The sequence below is a fragment of the Meleagris gallopavo genome, chromosome 10 (assembly GCF_905368555.1).
Source record: "Meleagris gallopavo chromosome 10, MGAL_WU_HG_1.1, whole genome shotgun sequence".
In the NCBI taxonomy this organism is placed as follows: Eukaryota; Metazoa; Chordata; class Aves; order Galliformes; family Phasianidae; genus Meleagris; species Meleagris gallopavo.
This window is the reverse complement of record NC_139413.1, coordinates 29,337,103-29,355,279: the sequence shown is the minus strand read 5'-3', so window position 1 is coordinate 29,355,279 and position 18,177 is coordinate 29,337,103. Positions and strand designations below refer to the sequence as shown.

The 18,177-nt window shown below is 38.2% G+C and overlaps 1 protein-coding gene across 1 annotated transcript in view; it reads left to right on the top strand.

The window, feature by feature from the left end:
* Positions 1-18,177, top strand: part of SLC44A5 (solute carrier family 44 member 5) — a 60,157-nt gene that overhangs the window by 19,768 nt on the left and 22,212 nt on the right. Inside the window, exons 3-10 of the mRNA XM_085231678.1 lie at positions 3,058-3,131; positions 7,892-7,976; positions 11,160-11,244; positions 12,905-13,033; positions 13,817-13,877; positions 15,489-15,612; positions 16,421-16,504; positions 17,767-17,879. Of these exons, the coding sequence (XP_085087804.1) occupies positions 3,058-3,131; positions 7,892-7,976; positions 11,160-11,244; positions 12,905-13,033; positions 13,817-13,877; positions 15,489-15,612; positions 16,421-16,504; positions 17,767-17,879 (755 nt within the window). The remainder of the gene's footprint in view (positions 1-3,057; positions 3,132-7,891; positions 7,977-11,159; positions 11,245-12,904; positions 13,034-13,816; positions 13,878-15,488; positions 15,613-16,420; positions 16,505-17,766; positions 17,880-18,177) is intronic.

Here is an 18,177-nt window from a genome sequence, read left to right as displayed (position 1 = left end):
ATTAGAGTGTTTAACCCCCAGACAGCTTGGCACCACACAACCACTCACTTCCCACAGTGAGGTAGAAGAGAGAATCTGACAGCTAGAAGTGAGAACTTGTGGCTTGAGATAAAAACAGTTTGTTAAGTAATGCAAAAGCTGCATGCGCACGCAAAACAAAACAAAGGCATAGGTAACATCCTCTTCTCCTCCTCCCCCTTTTTTATTGTGTCAAATGGTGTAGGGTATCCCTTTCATCAGTTGGGGTCAGTGTCTCCTGCTCATTTCTTGTGCACCTCCAGCCTCATCTTTAGCGGACCATGAGAAACTGAGATGTCTTTGATTCTTTAAGCACTGCCCATCAGCAGCCAAAGCATCTATGTGCTCTCATCACTATTTTTCACCATAAATCCAAAACACAACATCATACAAACCTCTATGGTTTATATATCCCAGCCAAATCCAGGACAACTAGGTGTGTATGGTGTGGGTGTGGATAAACCTATCTTTGCTTTCAGCTCATAAAATAAATTGACCTGCTCTTAACCTCATTGTCAACTTTCTGTAATCAGGGAATAAGTTTCTCTTCAGTTTTGAAAATGAAGAGGGATATCAGGAGGCTGCAAGTTGTGTATGCCAGTGATGAAAGGTACATAGACAGAGAACAGTTACATCCTATCATAGCGGCTGCTGAAGTTAATGTACTTTTCAAGGTACAGTAGAGTATAAATGTTCACAAGTTGTTGAGCACCGAATGATCCTTCAAACCACTGAAAATCTGAAAACCTGAGAAACAGAAAGCTAAGTCTTACTCTGCAAGGAGGAACATTTATATGGACTTCACTGATTTTTCTTTCTGAAGAGAGCAGAGCTGTTGCAGTGGTTGAAGTACTGAGCAGTGGGGTTAATAGGAGTGCTCAGTGAGGCAATACGTATGTACATTGCTAGTGCCATAATTCTGAAGGGGTTTGTGTGTGGAGTTTGGTTATGTTTCATGCAAACATATTTTATTAAAATGGAATAAATGCAATGGCTGTGAGGGAGGCAAGTGCCTCCCTCTACTCTGCCCTCACGAGGCCCCATTTGGAGTACTGTGTCCAGGTCTGGGGCCCCCAGCACATTTAAGACATGCTAGGAACTGCACAGGAGTTTGTGTCCTATGAATGTTCTATGAAGAACAGAACGTCCTGCATTCTGGTTGTTTATGGGTACTTGTCTGTGATGGGTCTGCAAAACTTCAAAGTAAGATATAGCACAAACAAGTGTAACTGTTAATTGTATTCATTTATCATAAAATGAGACCTCTGAGAATTACACTTGAAGAGATTTTTGAGACAATATGAATTGTAATTAGAATATTTATGATGGCTCATTTCTCCTGAGATTCCTCCTATTAAATCTTCCATCTCTTAAAAATTTCCCTTATGGAGTGAGAGCCAAGCTTCAACAAAGTGAACAAACTCAGGGAGCGAACAGCATTTTTGGCTTCGTTTCTTCTGCTTTAAGCAGTTGTTCTTCATTAGATAACTGTCATACTGACCCTGAATCTGTACCAGCTTTGCCTTACTCAACATTTATTTTGGTGAGATGGTGAAACTATCTCCCTAGAGATACAGGGTTTTTCATTTGTTTTCCACACCTGAAAATACTTCCAAAGTTCTGCAGTTGTTTCAAAGGTCATCTCCTTTATACTACAGAATAATGGTTATTTATAAGAGGAGAACGCAGATTGGAAAATGGAAAGAATGATAGACACTAAAAATTACTGTTTTTCATTGGAGATTGCATTATGAGATTTCTTTTCATGCTCAGGCTTCAGCTTGCATCCACTTGGCTCCTTGTGTAGACTTGCAAGGAGAGCTGAACATTGCTGTGTTTATGAAGGCAATCCTTTACTTTCACTTTATAATGAAGCATGCATTACGCTTTCTGGAGTGACTTTTGCTCAGTCTTATATCATGGAAAACTGGAATACAACTTTGATCAGGTCAGTACAGAAGCCATTTATTACTAACAGGAAAGAACAGAGAGCAGCAGCGAGTGCCTCTGCTGATAGGACTTGCCCAGGCAGGGTAGCTACAAAGTTCACATACCTTTAGGCTGTCCAAACTGCTCGTCACCAAAACTGTGCCAGATAAACAGTAAATTGTCAGTAACAGAGATGGAAGTATTTCAGATGAGGAAGATGAAGGTAGTACATCCTCCTGTGAATAATATGCTTCTTTGCTAATGAAATAATGTAGACTTAGGAGACCAGAAATCGCAAATACTTCTTAATGAGTGAGACCTGTGAAGGCTTATGAGGAATGAACTGGTATGCTGCCACATGTCTTCAGAAGCAAAGGCTTGTGATGTTAGCTTGTGAAGGAGAAAATTGCTCACCAGAACCTGTTGTCTCCGTAAATGCATACTTGCCCTTCTCTTACCCTCTTAGAAGTTCATGTTTCCTGTTAATTACATTGTTGGAATGCTTCTAATCAAGGTCCGACACTGGAGAAAAACGTGTGGTAGTCCACATCTCTACTTCTCTGCCTGCACAAGCTGAATAGACAGACAATAAAGAGAAGACGTTAGTTGGACTGGATACTTGCACCTCGGTTTTCAGTCCAGAGAATGCTGTTCTTTGCTTGTCTGTAAATGGAGATGCGCCTCTCCACAACGTCTTTTTTTCTCTTTCTGTAGAGCTTATTTTGGTTCCACTAGGTGAAGTCAAGCAGCTGGATAAGAATTTCATGCATAGATTGGGATAGTTGCAGATGGGCTGTATTTCTTAGTTTTACTGTTGTTTTTCCATTCATAACCTGCTTATAATACAGATAAGCTGTATTGAGTCATCATCTCAAGACACTGTTTATAAAATTTGATACCAGTTTTAAAGGGCACACTGAGGATGTTTATAAGCATCTTGCAGTGAAAGCAGGACCTCAACATCTCAAATGTGATTTAGTGGAAGACTTTAAAAAATAGTAAGTGCAGATGCAGATATGTTTATGTGGTATATTCAGATGTGACATTTGGTGTTTTCAAAGGGTTGTATTAGACCCCTTATTTTTAAAAAGTCTTCCTTTCTGTTCCTAGGCATTGTACAGATGTTATTTGCTGTGTAATCTTCATAGTTGTCATTCTGGGTTACATTGCATTAGGAATTGTAGGTAAGTAAACACAGGTATAGTATATAGTAGTGGATTCTCGTGCCAATGATAAGAAACTCTGTGAACGTTATTCCTTCTAACTGGCATGTCCCTTCTGCTTATATCTACATAAAGCTTTCAGGTCAATAAACACTGCCTTGCCTAGAATCAAATTGTGAATTAACATTCAGTGTCTGTCGTAATTAGAGAGAAATTCAAACAAATGTGTTTACTGATGAAATGTTTGAAATTTTGAAATGAAAGGATTTTCCACAACAGTTACTATGATTGGAAAATTATCAAATCATAGTAACTGTTGTGGAAAATCCTTTCATTTGTCATTAATCTGACAGCAAAAGTTAGAACTGAATACTTTGATATTTACGAGGGTTTTTGTTCTGAAGATTACCAAAAGAACATATGTGAGCAGTGAGTAGTGATAACTTCAGTGTGATAACTTCATTTAGTTTGGGATCCAGAGTTACTTGCGCGTCAGGGCATTTATTGATCCATAATAATCGTTTTATTTTGTGTGAGAGAATTGCATAAACGCATATGTGTGAAGGGAGAAATAATACTATAAAATGTACTTAATGTGTGTCTGCGTGTTTGCCTAAACTCTTTCAGTTTACCTGTAAAAGATCATTGTAGCTCTGCCTTAGAGTTAAGAAAAGCTGTTAGTTTTCTTTGCTATTCTGTATTATCATTTTCTGGTCAGTACAGAGGAGAGGTTGCACAGTCTTAATTCTTGGGGATATTGAAAGCTGTTTGGATATGGTCCTGGGCAGCCTGTTCTAGGTGTCTGTGCTGTTGTCCTCTTCCTGTCTGCTTGATTCTTCATCGATGTTCTGCTCTGTCCTTCTGTCAGTATTCAAACACAAGGCCAAAACGGAAGGAGCTGGACTCAGATCAGAGGAACTTTTGTTGTTTTCTTGAAGGTACAAATGCTTTGGTGGCTGATGGCCTGCTTCTGTGCAGACAGGCGATGTTCTGAGCGCTTGCATCTGGACAAGCAGAAAGGAAAACGCTGGAAGTTTCTAGCTGAATAGTGTTCTTGTGCTTCAAAGTCCTGGCTTCCTTTCTGGCGCTATATAAACCTCTAATGCTTTGGCTAGAACTTTGTCAACCTCACATGTGCTGATTCCGAGGAATCCCATATACTGCGTGTTGAAGGACATAACAGATGACTGCCCAATTTTCTGCATGTGATGCAAAGCAGTGAATTAGTCATTTTCTTTGCTCTGCACATGTAGGAGTTTCCTATTAGACACAAAACATCTGAACAGCCTTCTTTTGCAAACCTTGTGAAATATTGGTTAGAAATAGAACCTATTCCCGGGACAGATACCAAATTTGTAGCTGGTGACTTTGTCTTCGTTTCTTACAGAGAAGATTCAAATTCTCAGTCTAGAACCATTTATCCCGGCTCCAAATCCAGATCCACATGGTCCCTGCTTTTCAAATTTTCTAATACGGTGCTTCAGCTATTCTTTTTACACTGATTTATTTTGAAGTAAAAGGTCTAATCAGCTTTGGCTCAACTCCAGGGATCAGCCCTGTACAGAATGCATCCCTGTAAATACATTTTACATTAAGAAAAAATTAATTATAGATCACTCCTTAGTCGTGAATTATGCCTTATGGCTTGTCATAGAGACAGTAAACAGTACGTTTCTGTAATTTCTTGAATATTTGTCAGTAATGATCTGGATCCCCACCTAATCTGTTTTAAGAAATATGCTATAAATGCAGGTTTATCACTGCTGCTGCGACTGAAAATCCAAAATTTTAAACACCAAAGCCTCTTCTAATTTTCTCCTTGGCATTCACAACCAACGGCATAGTTCTAGAGCATAAAAAAGAGGATGTATGTGATATATACAACAACAGCTCTTTTTCATACTGTGCACATGTATTAGCTCCACTTCAGCAGGGGAACTGATAGAGCAGCAGCTCTACTGAAAACAAAATTGTGGTGTCATAATTGCTGCTCTGAGGGTCAACTCAATTGTATATATGGTTCTGCTATTCTTTTGCTTTCTATTTTCATTTTCTTTTTGTTTGTGCCAACACTCAGCCTGCAGCCTTATAAGCATTAGAACATGCTTGAAAAAAAAATCCTATATGACTAGGTTCTATTTCATTTAGTGTTTGATGGTGAGTTGTCAACAATGCAGCACAACACACAAAACATGGTGCTGCTCTGTCAGGCTAGTTCTTGTGATAACCTTCTTCCCCCTGTTGAATTAGATACTTACTTTTCACTACCTAGTCCAGTAAAGAACAACTGTGTTTATCACATAGATCCTTTTACTGTCATTGTTCAGTTTGCAAAGAAAGTGTCAGAGGAGGAGGTTTATTGATCTTGATGGCTAAGCCTTGAGACAGACAATTAATGAAGCTGCATATTTTCTCTTCTGCTGGTAATTTTCCCTCTCTTTCTTCTGCACAGTTAATCAGATGCTGAATGCTTATGTTCTATAGCAGACTAGTGGTTTTTTTAGCTCTTCTCTGGAATTTAGCTTACAGGCAGCTACGTCCACCTGGCAGCTGATCCCAGTGGTGTAATTTCACAGAGAAAAGTGTGCTAAATTACTTCTTTAAAAATCAAATCATTTTAGATTAAAATCGAGACTGACGCCTTGGGCACAGGACAGGTACTGCCAAGCAAGAGAAGTTTTAGACAGTTTGACAATGGCAAAGCAGTCTAAATAGCATTTCTATTGAGAAGTAACTTTGGCTCTGATGTGGTGAAGTTTATCTCTGCTGGTTCCTGCTTAGATAGTGTTAAAAAAAATGTGATCAAATGAGAAAAATAATGTGCCAAGCAAAAATTAGTTAAAAATAAAAAGTTTGAGCCTAGAAAAACTGATTGGTGTAGAAGAATCGTTTAACAGCAGAGAACTAAAAACCAAAAGGCTTTTTGGATCTGTATAGGAGCTTGGTCCATTTGGCAGCAAACTTTTAAGTGTATGAAAAACAAAGTCGTATCAAAGTAGAAGGAAAACTCCCTATTGCCCAAGTCACAACGGAAGAAAGTATACTCAAGGTAGTTATCAGAGAGCTGCCTGCTTTCTGATGTCGTACACTTAAGTGTGATTGAGTTATCTGGTACCTCCTAAATGTTCCCATTAGCTAGTGCGAATGAAATAAGTAAGTGAGATTTAATGAATGAAAATTTCAATGGAGTTTAACATCAGTGAAGCACATCAACTTTCTGTGAGCATCAGAATGCCACAGTTAATCTGAAATGCATTCAGTCTAGATGTTCAGAAATTAATTGATACCAAGCAGCAAATTAATTTACAAACTCCAAAACATGGGCAAACTAATATGTGTTAGAATGAACTAGAGTATTCATACTGGTAACCTAAAACCATTTGAGGTGAAAGGTAGCATTACAGATTCTCTCTTGGTAGACAATCTTCTAACTATTTGCAAGTCACCCAAGATATGCTGTGTATCCGTCCCAAACATGCCAATAAATTTGCAGTCTGCTCTCTGAGATCTTGTCTAGGTAGTCTCTACTGCACATACAATGAGCATTAGTGTAAGCACAGTTATTCTCACCAAAATGTCCTTGAGGAAAATTACAGCTTCCTAATGGGCTAAATTTAATACTGTAAAAATGAGAAAAAATGGGGTAATTACAGAGAAGCAAATTTAAGATGGCGTGCATAGGTCAAAGCCTGAAGTTTGTGCTATGGGAGCTCCTCACTTTCAGTATGTTTTGCAAGAGTGGGAAGGTAAGAACTAAAATCTTTGTAATGCTGGCAATATTTTGCACTTAACACAGTCTCAAGAGAAAGGTTGGAAGAGGATCAGTGGCCTTTTTTTACACTTCTTTAGCAATCTGATTTTAGAAGGTTAGCTCAGGGTATTGATAAGGAAGTATGTTCTACATTTTCCACTTTCAGATGATACTTCAAGAAATGAGGTTTCTGTTACTTAAACTGCAGATCAGCAGTTTGCAGTCAGTAATTCAAAGACCAGTCATTGGCTAGTCATAAAAGGAATTTAGTCAGATCTGCACGCTGTAGCTTAGAAATGATGATACTATTGCATGGTGTGCACTTCGTTCTCAGAAGAAAATAACAAAGCAGGTGAAAATGGCTTGAGAAAGAAGGCTTGTTTTAAGTTGGAGGAAGGAAGTTCAACATAAACTTCTTTTCCCATTCAGGCCTGTGGTACATACTAGCTATGTATGTAATGTGTAAGTTGTCAGATACGGACCTGTTAACTGAAAAATGGGATAATTACTAAGTGAGAGTACAGGAAATATTTTGATTTAAATAGTCTGTTTTTGTTTACATTCCTATTGCAAATGGAGTCCATTGGATTCAGTCACAACTGGGGTATTTCTGTCATACCTGGGTAATCCCATGGATTTCAGTTCCATGCGGTTGTTTGAGAATAATCTGTCTGCTTAGTCAACTCCGTGTTTCTCTGTGGCTGTAAACCAGCAGAACTTTTGCAGTACCTCCTCTTTCACCTTTTGAAAACCATTATTTTTTAAAGTCTATTACCTCATATTTTGGATCCAACTCAGATATGTTTGCCCTGAAGATAAAAAGTGAACTGGCTTCCTTTGTTACTGATTCATCTATATTGTAGTTCAGTTAGTTTGTTTTGTATCGTTGCTTTTTATTAGGAAATATACAAACCAATTTCCTTCAGTCGCCATCAGGAAAAATTGAAACGGTTCAGGAGGGGTGAATTTCAACTATTACCATTACTGCTGTTCACTTGACTATAATGTTAAAATATATGTATATTTGCAGCTTGGGTACATGGCGATCCCAGGAAAGTGATTTACCCAACTGACAGCTATGGGCAGTTCTGTGGTCAGAAGGACACCTTCAATGAGTGAGTACTAAATCTGAACACCCATCCTTATGACTCATGCACAATGAATAAAAAATGAGGTTTCAAATCCTCTGTCTGCAAGTGGTTCTTGAGCAAAGTTGAAGAGACATCAACACTTGACGTCCTCTTACTGCATGTATTCCAAATAGAGTTCAGAAATAGATTAGTTGCTCAGAGGAAATATAAACACAGATTATTACTGTAGAGCAGTTGTTCTCATCATTCAGAGAATATTTTTAGTTAAGTATGAATGTAACTAAGACTGCATCACTAATAGCATTAGAAGTGAGTAGCTGGCTCATCTTCTAACAGCAAAGTCTAGGGAAGCTCTTCTATTCATCTTGGGGTAAGAGTAGTCTCTAGAGCATTGCAGTTTTTTGGTTTCCTTCAGCACGCAACAAATGCCCTAAAAGAAAACATAGTAAAGCTCTTATTTTCTTCTGCTGCCTATCCAGTGTATGTAGAGGGGAGACTGTGTGGTCAAGCAGCTGTAGCCATACCTTTCTTGAGGATATCAGCCCCCAGGTGCTCTATTTACTTATCTTGTTTTCCTAGTATTTTATATTTGGACTTTTGGGAATTCAGATGTTACATCATTGTTTTCTCTGAAAATCTAAGAGTGTCTAATGAAAAAAGAATTAATAAATATTTTTACTGTTTCCCTTTCAAAAAGTAATCGTTTGGTACCTTTTATGCCACTGCTGACTACATGAAGTTGGAAATTGTGCAGGAATGAAGACAAAAGCTAGTATTTGATAATGGCTCTTTGCTGCTTCTTTATTTCCGCATTTAATTTTCTGGGGCAAAAAACAGTGAAACCTCTGCCCAAAGGACAGTTCAAAAGAAAGGAGAAGGGGATAGAGGAAGAGCTAATCCTTACTCTCAGACTCTTTAAGAGGAAACAGACTAGGCTCTGTAAGAAGACAAAATCTGTTCCATTCTCTGACTATGATTCCTGATAGTAGTTGCTGGCAAGGCCACAGGAGTCCTCTTTCCCTGTGAGGAGAGTTGTGATGCTGTGTGTGTGTTTCATGGCCCTGCACACACTCGCCTGCTGTTCACCCACTCCTCCATTTGTCTTTGCCCCCTCTGTAGTCCACAGGAAGCACTGGCCAAATAAGTTTGGGGATCAGAGGCCACAGCATCTGTTCATTGGGTGTGACGTGTAGGCAGATCACTCTGTCTGATTCTTGTCACCCACTCGCATTCCCGACTGCTCTTTGTTACAAAGTCCTCAGTTATTTCTTACAACATAATTTCCAGTTTGTATGCAGAAGTGTCCCTGTCATCACCAGGGAATAATACTGCCACTGAGGATGCATTTTGGCATTTATTTGCCACATTAAGGAGATTTTTTATTAAAAATTTTAGTCAAAAGGTACATAATAAAATTTACTGTACAGGCAGAATTGTTCATGGCAACATTAGCATTAGGGCTTGCCAGAAGGCGCCTCTAAACAAATCCTTCTGGTCAGAAAAAGTGGAGGTATGGAATGTGCTTGTGTGTCCTAAATGGATACCATATGCAGTGAGAAAGGCTAACTCACAGTGATGATTTTCCAAAGTCCCTGGAGACTTAATCTGATTATGTTGTCATGAGAATCACTTGTAGTTCACTTTGTGCCTCCCTGTAGGCCATCCATTAATCTCCGTGTAATCTCTAAGCCTGTTTGCCTTCTACAGGACATACTTGTAATCATGGAATACAATACAGTTTCTCTATTCTTGTGTTACCTATGTTTAATCTTTATTTTCTGCTGTTAATATCAGCAAGCGAGTGGGCTAAGACATGAGAAAAAAAAAAATTGGGAATCTACCTGTTGAAGAAAGATGACATTTAAGTCCAAAATTTTATTCTTTTTATTTAAAGAAATAGCAGTTAATGAATTGTATTTGCCAGTGTGAGTGTTTTGTAAAACAGCACATAGCAGAACACACTCCAGTAAAAAGAAATGTGGGTTCTAAAATATCAGGCAGTTGAGCTAATCTCATTTTTAAAGGGAGCTTGAAAATGAATATATGAAAATGAAATGTAATTGATACATACGCAGGGGAATATGGTGGTCTTGAAGATCTAGCCAGACTAACAGCTGGCGGAATCCCAGTGCTCATCAGTGTGTGTGCCCTAGACTGGGGGATACTCAGAAGAAATACGACAGTAGCAGCCTGGTTACTCCAAGAGCACTTTGGTTTTGGCTTAACCACCCTCCTCCCAGGGCAGAACTCGTTTGTGTTGCCGCAGTGTGTGCCAGTGTTGTGTCAGCATGTATCAGCTCAGGCACAGCTGTACTGTGTTCTCTTGGACAGCCCAGGCCAGGAGGGGACATGTGCACTGTTATGTCCATGGGGGCACTGCGTCGTCCTGGCACGGCTAGCTGACTTTGAAGTCGTATAAAAAGGGCAGGACTTCTGGTATGCCCTCCTCACTAGGGATAGTCGATAATTATTTTGAGATATAAAATTTTAACAGCATATTTTGATCACTTCAAACAGTAGGTGTTTAAATCCAGCGATCTTGGAGTCATCAGTCTTCAAAAAATCCAAACAGAGGAGGCCCCAATGCAGGACCTTAAGGCCCCGATTTCCAGGAGCTGTTAAGCATGGGGACTGTTGGGCACAAGCTCCTTACACTGTTCTTTATCTACATCATGGGAGATTTAGGAGCATTATTCTAAGATGGTATTATCATTCTGCTGCTGGCTAGCTGCTTTCAGTTTCCATCCATGAAAAGCTTATGATTTTGGTGCCACCTTCTGATCAGCAAAATAATCAATTTTTACAATGTAGAGTTTGTTGATAGCAATTTTGTATGCAGTACGTACACAGTATGTTCAGTGCAGGCAAAGGGACTGCAGTGTTTTGCAGATGTTTTATTAGATAGCTTTGCACTTCTTAGAGGCACGATTGAGACACCATGTAACAGTGCCTAGGATTGTTTCAGCTTAAACCCTTGCTGTAGAAAAACTGCTCAAAGTTAGTATTCTTTAGAACAAAAACTTCAGGCTGAAAGGATATGTTGCTATAGAACGTCCAGTATCTGTGATTTTCTTTTTTTGTGTGTGTTTGTATGAAGACTTCAAAGTAATAGAATTAAAATACCAATGTATGCTATGAATTTTAATATGGTAGGATATGCAAGCACCTATACGTATAATGATAATTATTTTATGTCCACTTCCCTAGGAACAAGACCATTTTGTTTTACTTTAACATTCTGAAATGTGCCAGTCCAGTAGTGTTAATTAATCTGCAGTGCCCTACAGCACAGGTGAGTGGAATACAGAGATTTTCCCTGCCTTGTAGACATAGTGCCTAAGAACTAGACGTACATTTGTTTGGATTTTAAAAGTACCTTTCATATCCAGCTAAATACCATACAGTTGTTTTATAGATTATATATAGAGCATAAAGTATCTGCATTCCATTATGATCAGAAGAAAATAAATGGAAACATCAGATTGTGTATTTTAGGTCAGAATTGAAAAAAAGTCTAGTTTAATACAGCAGTTTGTTACTCATTAATTTATTGCAGGCAGCTATCCAATACTAATAAGTGTCTGCAAAAAATCATTTTAATTGACAGCTAGGGTTTTCCAAACTGGGCATGTACAAGATGTGTATGTCCCCAGTGACAGCAGATTCTGGGTGTGGTTAGATTTTATGGCACTTTCAGAATTGAAGAAAGCTTGTTTCGGACTAGTGCCAAAATTTGTGATCTTCCTTATCTGTGCTGCAACTCATTGTGAAGCTGTGAAGTAACTCCAGTTACTGAACTCGTGTGGATTAAAGTTAGCCTTCTGAACTTTTTTACGTGAGGCCATTTTACTGTCCTGGTTTGCTGAGCACTGTGCAAACAGTTATGTCAGTTCATCTTGGAAAGCAACAGATTACGGCCTGAGGTAGGTCAGAGGAGTTCAGGGCAGGATTGCTCTGATCCACCCTTGCTACCAGAGTATTTGTTCTGTGTAAATAAACAACAGATGATAGTTTGGTCTCAGTCATCTTGCGAATGTTTGGTGAAATGTAGTGTTACTTTCGATGAGAGCTGTTTTTTAGTGACCAGTTTACTGATTCCAGATGTCAAATGTCTATTTATCTCACTGTCTTTGAAAAGTGGTTCCCATTCCAACTTGTCCTTTCTCCTGATCCCTATCCTTGCCAGATCTGTCTCACCTATTTACTGTGACTGTACAGATTATTTGATACAGCTGATGTGATGAAAATCTCTGGGAAGGGAGAGCAGGAGTCTTAACTCTATTCAGCTGCTGATAGAATGGAAACTTTATCAGGAGCAGATTTGTTTTTGGTATTTCCACCTACTCACACTCAAGACACAGAAACTGTTGCCGTGCAGTCTTTGGACTTTGTTATTGCAACAGTTCAGCCTGTTCGCAAATACTGAGATCATTGTGAGGGATTTGACTGGTGCTGTGTTCAAGCTGGCTGTGGTCATGGGTCAGGCGAGATGAAGCACTTTGTTGAAACAGAGTTTGGGGGAGGGGGTCACTTTATTTCATACATCTCCAAAACTGAGTATGTTCTTAAATTCTGTTTGCTGCTGCAGAGATTTAATTCCCTGTTTTAGGTTGGTTGGTTTGTTTGTAAAAATGCTGAAGAAACTTTAGTTTGAGAGTTCCTCTTTTAAACTGCAAGTAAGATCTTTAATTCCTGCCCCTTTCATGTCAGATTAGTTCGAGAGAGAAAAAAAGAACCGACATGTAAAGAGGCTCAGTTTTAGAGTAAGACTGTGGATTTACAAACTTGCTATTGTAGTTCACTGGGATCCACAGATGACACCAGTCTCAGACATATGGTTTGGGTTTTGTGTGGTGCTGTTTGGAGCTAGGGATTGGATTTAGTGATCCCTGTGGGTCCCTTCCAACTTGAGATATTCTATGCATGTATTTTGCTTTTTTTTTTTTTTGCAGCTTTGTGTCTCAAAGTGCCCAGACAGGTTTGCAACCTACATTGATGTTCAAGCTTCCTACAGATACAGGCCAGATCAGTGGAATTACTTCAAGCAGTACTGCAGACCTGGTTTTAACAATCCTCGCAAGGTGTGTATGTATCAAAAGGTGATGGGATACATTCATTCTTCAGGCAATGTTCCTGATTTTGCTGAACTATATTAGAGCTTTAGATTATTCCAGTATCACCATATTAGGAGTATTTCCATATATAAGGTTGGGCACTGATTTACTCACGGCTTCGATCTTTTATGCACACCAAGTTCCCTCTTTCAGTGATTACTGTTTGCTTACAAAGATATCTGCAGCTACCCATGTAGATGCAGTACTGTGGCAGGCGGTGTTCTCCAGAACTTAGATACACCACAGCAGTAGAGCAGAGTATCTTAACCAAGTTCTTAATGCTGATGTGTCATTTACAGCTACTTAGTCTATTTTTTTTCGCTATAAAAATTGATCTGTCTTTAACAAAATTTATTTTGCACTGAATGGTACTGTAGGTATTTCTCTCATCTTTAAACACTTTGCAAATCAACTAAATTAATTGTTTTAAATTCTTACTCCTCCTGAAGAGAAAAAAGCAAGAAGAGTTAAGGAACAACTTGTCAGTCACCTCTGACCCAGATGCAGACTCAAAGTGAGAAGATTTTTTTATTTTTTTAATGCTAGAAAAAGCAATAAGAATAGTTTTTTCCAAAATCACATTGACAGTATGGATTCTCACATCATGAATATCTCTTGCAGTTCCACCAGTCAAATTCAGGGAGGAGGCTACAAATCCCAATTTGGGACATTTTGTCAGACTGAGTGAGAAATTAAAGGCATTTTGTTATTCTGCTGTGTATTCAGCATTCCTATTTTTCCCCTTTTTAGTCTGTTGCTCAAGTCCTACGTGATGAAGATTGTCCTTCGATGATCATTCCAAGCAGGCCTTGTGAGTGGTTCTACTTCTTACACACATCTTAGATGATTTTTAGTATTCACAGTAAAGCACAACTCCGATCTGAAAAATGTTTTGTGGCAAGGTATCTAGGAGCTGTTAGCTGTTAGTGACTGTCAATCATTTGTAAAGCTTAAAAGTATAAAGATATTTTTTTTCTAGCTGCTGTCTGTGAACATTCAGCATGTGCTCCGGTCAAGCTGAGCATTTTCTTCCTCATGAATCACCACTAATACTGAAAAAATTTACAATTCAAGTTAAGCACATGAGCAAGCAACCCCATTGGCTTCAAGAAAATACTGTGAATGCACAAAGGATCATATGGACAGCTGTTAAAGTTTGGAGGGTACTTGAGCCTGATTACAGTGCGGCTCAATTTTCACTTGTAATGCTGGCTCTGTAAGGAATATAGATCAGTAATAAAGAGGCCAGAAGACATTTCTGTCTCTACGGTTAGCAGGCATTTCTGATAGACCTCAGAGTTGGTCTCAGCTGCAGGACTGTAGTACCAAGAGTATCTGCCACTGCTTGAAAATGAGAAACTGCTGTTTGCTTTTTCATGTAGACATTGTGTAAACCAGGGGCGGGTGTAAAAACAAAAACAAAAACAAAAACCACCACAGATTCACTTAGAAAAAAGTAAAAGTTAAGAATTCTTATAAAAATTGATATAGTGACCCAAAAGTCAGAAAATTGATTTGCAGAGCTACTATCTTCTATCAAACTACATTATGCAGCAAAGATTCCAAAGGGAGGAAGAGGGACGTATTAATTGTATTCTCAGAATATTTGGTAGGACAGATATTCTAGACTGAATATTGAGCCCTGGTCTCATTATGTGTTGGAACCAGATAAGGATAGCGCAGAACTGTTACGTAAAAAACAGCTGTGTAGGAGGAGTGATCTGCTTTCCTTTTCCAAATGAAAACCTGAACATTTTGCAGGAAAGAGCCGGGCAACAAAGCAGAATATGTGCCTATCTCTCCTTTTAATTCTCATTTGCAATTCACCCCTCCTTTCATCTAACAAATAGTTTTTCTGTGTTTTTTTTCCACTGCCTCTTCTCCCAGAATATCTAGTGACAATAACTGCTATTGCAGTTTTCATGTGAGGCACTGATGCTTGCTGTTATGTTTTGGTTTGGGTCTTAATACCATTAGTGACCAGTTTTGTTGAATCTGTCCCCGGAGACTGGTTTGATTATTGCCATGTAAGTGAATATTTCAGGCATTGCAGTATTTGTAAGCAGCCGAGATACTGGCAGAGTAATTCTGCATTTTTTACACAATTTTCAACTACTACAAATACTACTATTGTTTTTTGATTTTGAATCTCCAGTTGAAAACAATGCTTCCATTATGCCTGAACTTGTACAAACATAGGACAAGATGTCCCAGAGTAGAAAAAATATCATATTGTATATACTGACTCTTCCAAGATCTTTCAAAGCCAGCATATCAATAGATCATCAAGTGAAAAACAATTGAGATAATAAAATTGAAACAATTTAAATATGATAGAATTTGTCGCATCTGCTTTTAGAGGATGAAAGTGAACCTTGTCATGAAATGCAATATGTATGCTTTGTTTTGATATTTTGAATAGTTCTTAAGAGATGCTTCCCAGACTTCTCCACAAAGAATGGTGTCCTAACTGTGGCAAACCAGACTACGTTCAAAGATGGAAGAGGGAAAACAAGAAATGTAACTGACCTCAGGGAAGCTGCAAAGTAGGTTCTACCATTCTTTACTGCTCATTTGTTGCATTCTGAGATTGTGAAATAATTTAGGCTGAAGATGTCCAGGCAAGAGTTGCTAATAGATGGTCTCTTTGTGCCTGAGCAACTGCACAGTCCCAGGAGGGGAAACTAACACCATGGAGTACGGAAATGAGCAGGGAACTAAAAGTTTTAGTTTGATTGTCTCAAAGTAATTGTCAGCTTTTAAATAGTTCTTGTGTTTGTTTTTTCTTTTCCTAGCAAAAGAAATAAAGAAAAGCATTAAAGAAAGTTGAAGAAGGCTAAAAATGAGACCCTAGTGTGCTGTGCTATTTCCTGTGCTTAGCCTTTCTGCTAACATGGACTGTCCTAGTACTATAGGCATTTCATCTCATGAGAGTGCTTCCTGTTTTTAATATGTGTCTGATGGTCTAAAAGTGATGTATGATAACATATCCCTTGCAGGTAGACTCTCCTGGAGTCACAACTGATGTCTTTTAGTACATGCTTAACAATACATGATTTTCTTGTGACATAATAAGCAATTATGACTAGTAATAATTAGCACTTATAGAGCTTTTAAAATAAAGCTGTATCAGGAGATGTGTAGATTTTTTTTCTGAATTTTTTAATTTAGAATCTTCTTCGACATACCTAAGATTGACGTTGGCTTACTTACAGAACTGAAGCTGAGTAATAGTAACATAGTCATATTATTAGCAATGATATTTCAAATTTGTTTACTGGAGGTTATCTGTTGTTTAAATAAATTCTGCTTCTCTACCTAAAGCAACCTTTTCTTGGGTTTGTCTTTTCTCAGTGGTATCAACAATGTCCTGGATGCAAGATCAGTTGGAATGAAAATTTTTGAAGACTATGCCATTTCTTGGTATTGGATATTAATGTAAGATTTTAATGAGTAACTGTATATTTTCCAAAGCCACTTCGGAGTGTGAAGAAATGAAAAAATAGATCATGTATGTGTTTGTTGCCAATTCTACATTTAAACTCAGGGAGCAACTGTAACTTCCTTTCATTGCATTATAGCAGTGTTTGTACATGAGCAGAGGACAGCACAGCACACGTGCGTAGAATGGCAGTTGATTTGGAATCAGCTTTTATATCCTACCAGGAAAAATCAGGAGGTGACATCTTGTATTGCAAGAACTGTCTATGTGGTAATTCCGAAACTGAAACTTTAAAGATTTTCAAAACTATTATACTTGCTAAGTGTCACTAGTATATATATGTAGAGAGAGAGAGAGAGAAAGAATTATTTCTGAGTTCTTGCTCACAGTATATAGCCAAATCTATTATAAATCTGCTAGTGCCAATGCAACAGGTGCAGCAAAACCAAGAACAAAAAATATAGAACAGCGTTAGCTTTATCTTGCAATTAATACTCACTAATCACCAATCAATAAAAATAGCACCGAAACAAAAGCAGGTGTTTTGCCTGAAGCAAAAGTGTAAGTAAATATGCATTCGTAGCCTATTTATGCTACTTTTGAAGGACTTGGGTCTATCAAAACAGAAGCTGAAGTTTTTGCTAGGTGAGAGCCTATAACATGCACATATTAAGCACATATTACTGAAGCCTAAATGAAAGTCCATTCATAAAACAGTAAATACATAAACTTTGGCTAATGAAGTGCATATAAAGAACAATTGAGAAACATAAATTATCAGCTTTTAAAGATTTTTTGCCACTGGTGGGAGGACAGCCTTTTCATTGTCTTATTTTGTGCTCACAATTATCAGTGGCAAGAAAATCACACGGATATTCAGCAAGCTCACTTCTGTCTAAATCTTGTATTGAAATCAGGTCTATGGTGCATGTTCCTTCATAGGATATGTCATAGGTAGGCTGGAGAGGAAATGACTGGTTTTGGACAGAAATTATACATTCTGAAAGCTAGTTTCCACATTTCAAATAGGATGCTTTGAAAATGCAATTTTAGAATAGTTGGATTGAATTATAGAATGGTTTGAGTTGGAAGGGATCTTTAAGATCATTACCTCCCATTAGACCAGGTTGCTCAAAGTCCCATCCAGCCTGGGACTTTTGTTTGTCCAAAGTGACCTTTGTTTGGAATAACAGATGTGCATGATAGAGAAGATTCTCATACTTTTCTCACTTTTTGTTTCTGTCTCTTATCTCTCCAGTGGGCTGTTCATTGCAATGATAGTGAGCCTGCTCTTCCTTGTGCTGTTGAGGTTCACAGCTGGGGTTCTCTTCTGGATTTTCATATTTGGTGTGATTGGAATTATAGGCTATGGTAAGTGTAATCTAGCCTGTGAGGCTGTTTTTCCTTACTGCTTATGCTTGGGCAAGGAAAGTCAGTAATTATATGAATTTTACAACAGGGGGAAGTAATGTATTGTTTTGGACATGGTTAATAGTGAAGGGCTTAAATGGCAGCGAAACTTAGTAAAAATTCAGCTCTGCTGTCACGACAGCAGATATATGTACTCGAATTATCTACCCATGGTTCACTTTCTATTCATTTGTACTGATATTTCTTTTTATATATGTTATTTCTTAGTTTACTGGTCCCACAGTAATGCATTTTTGTT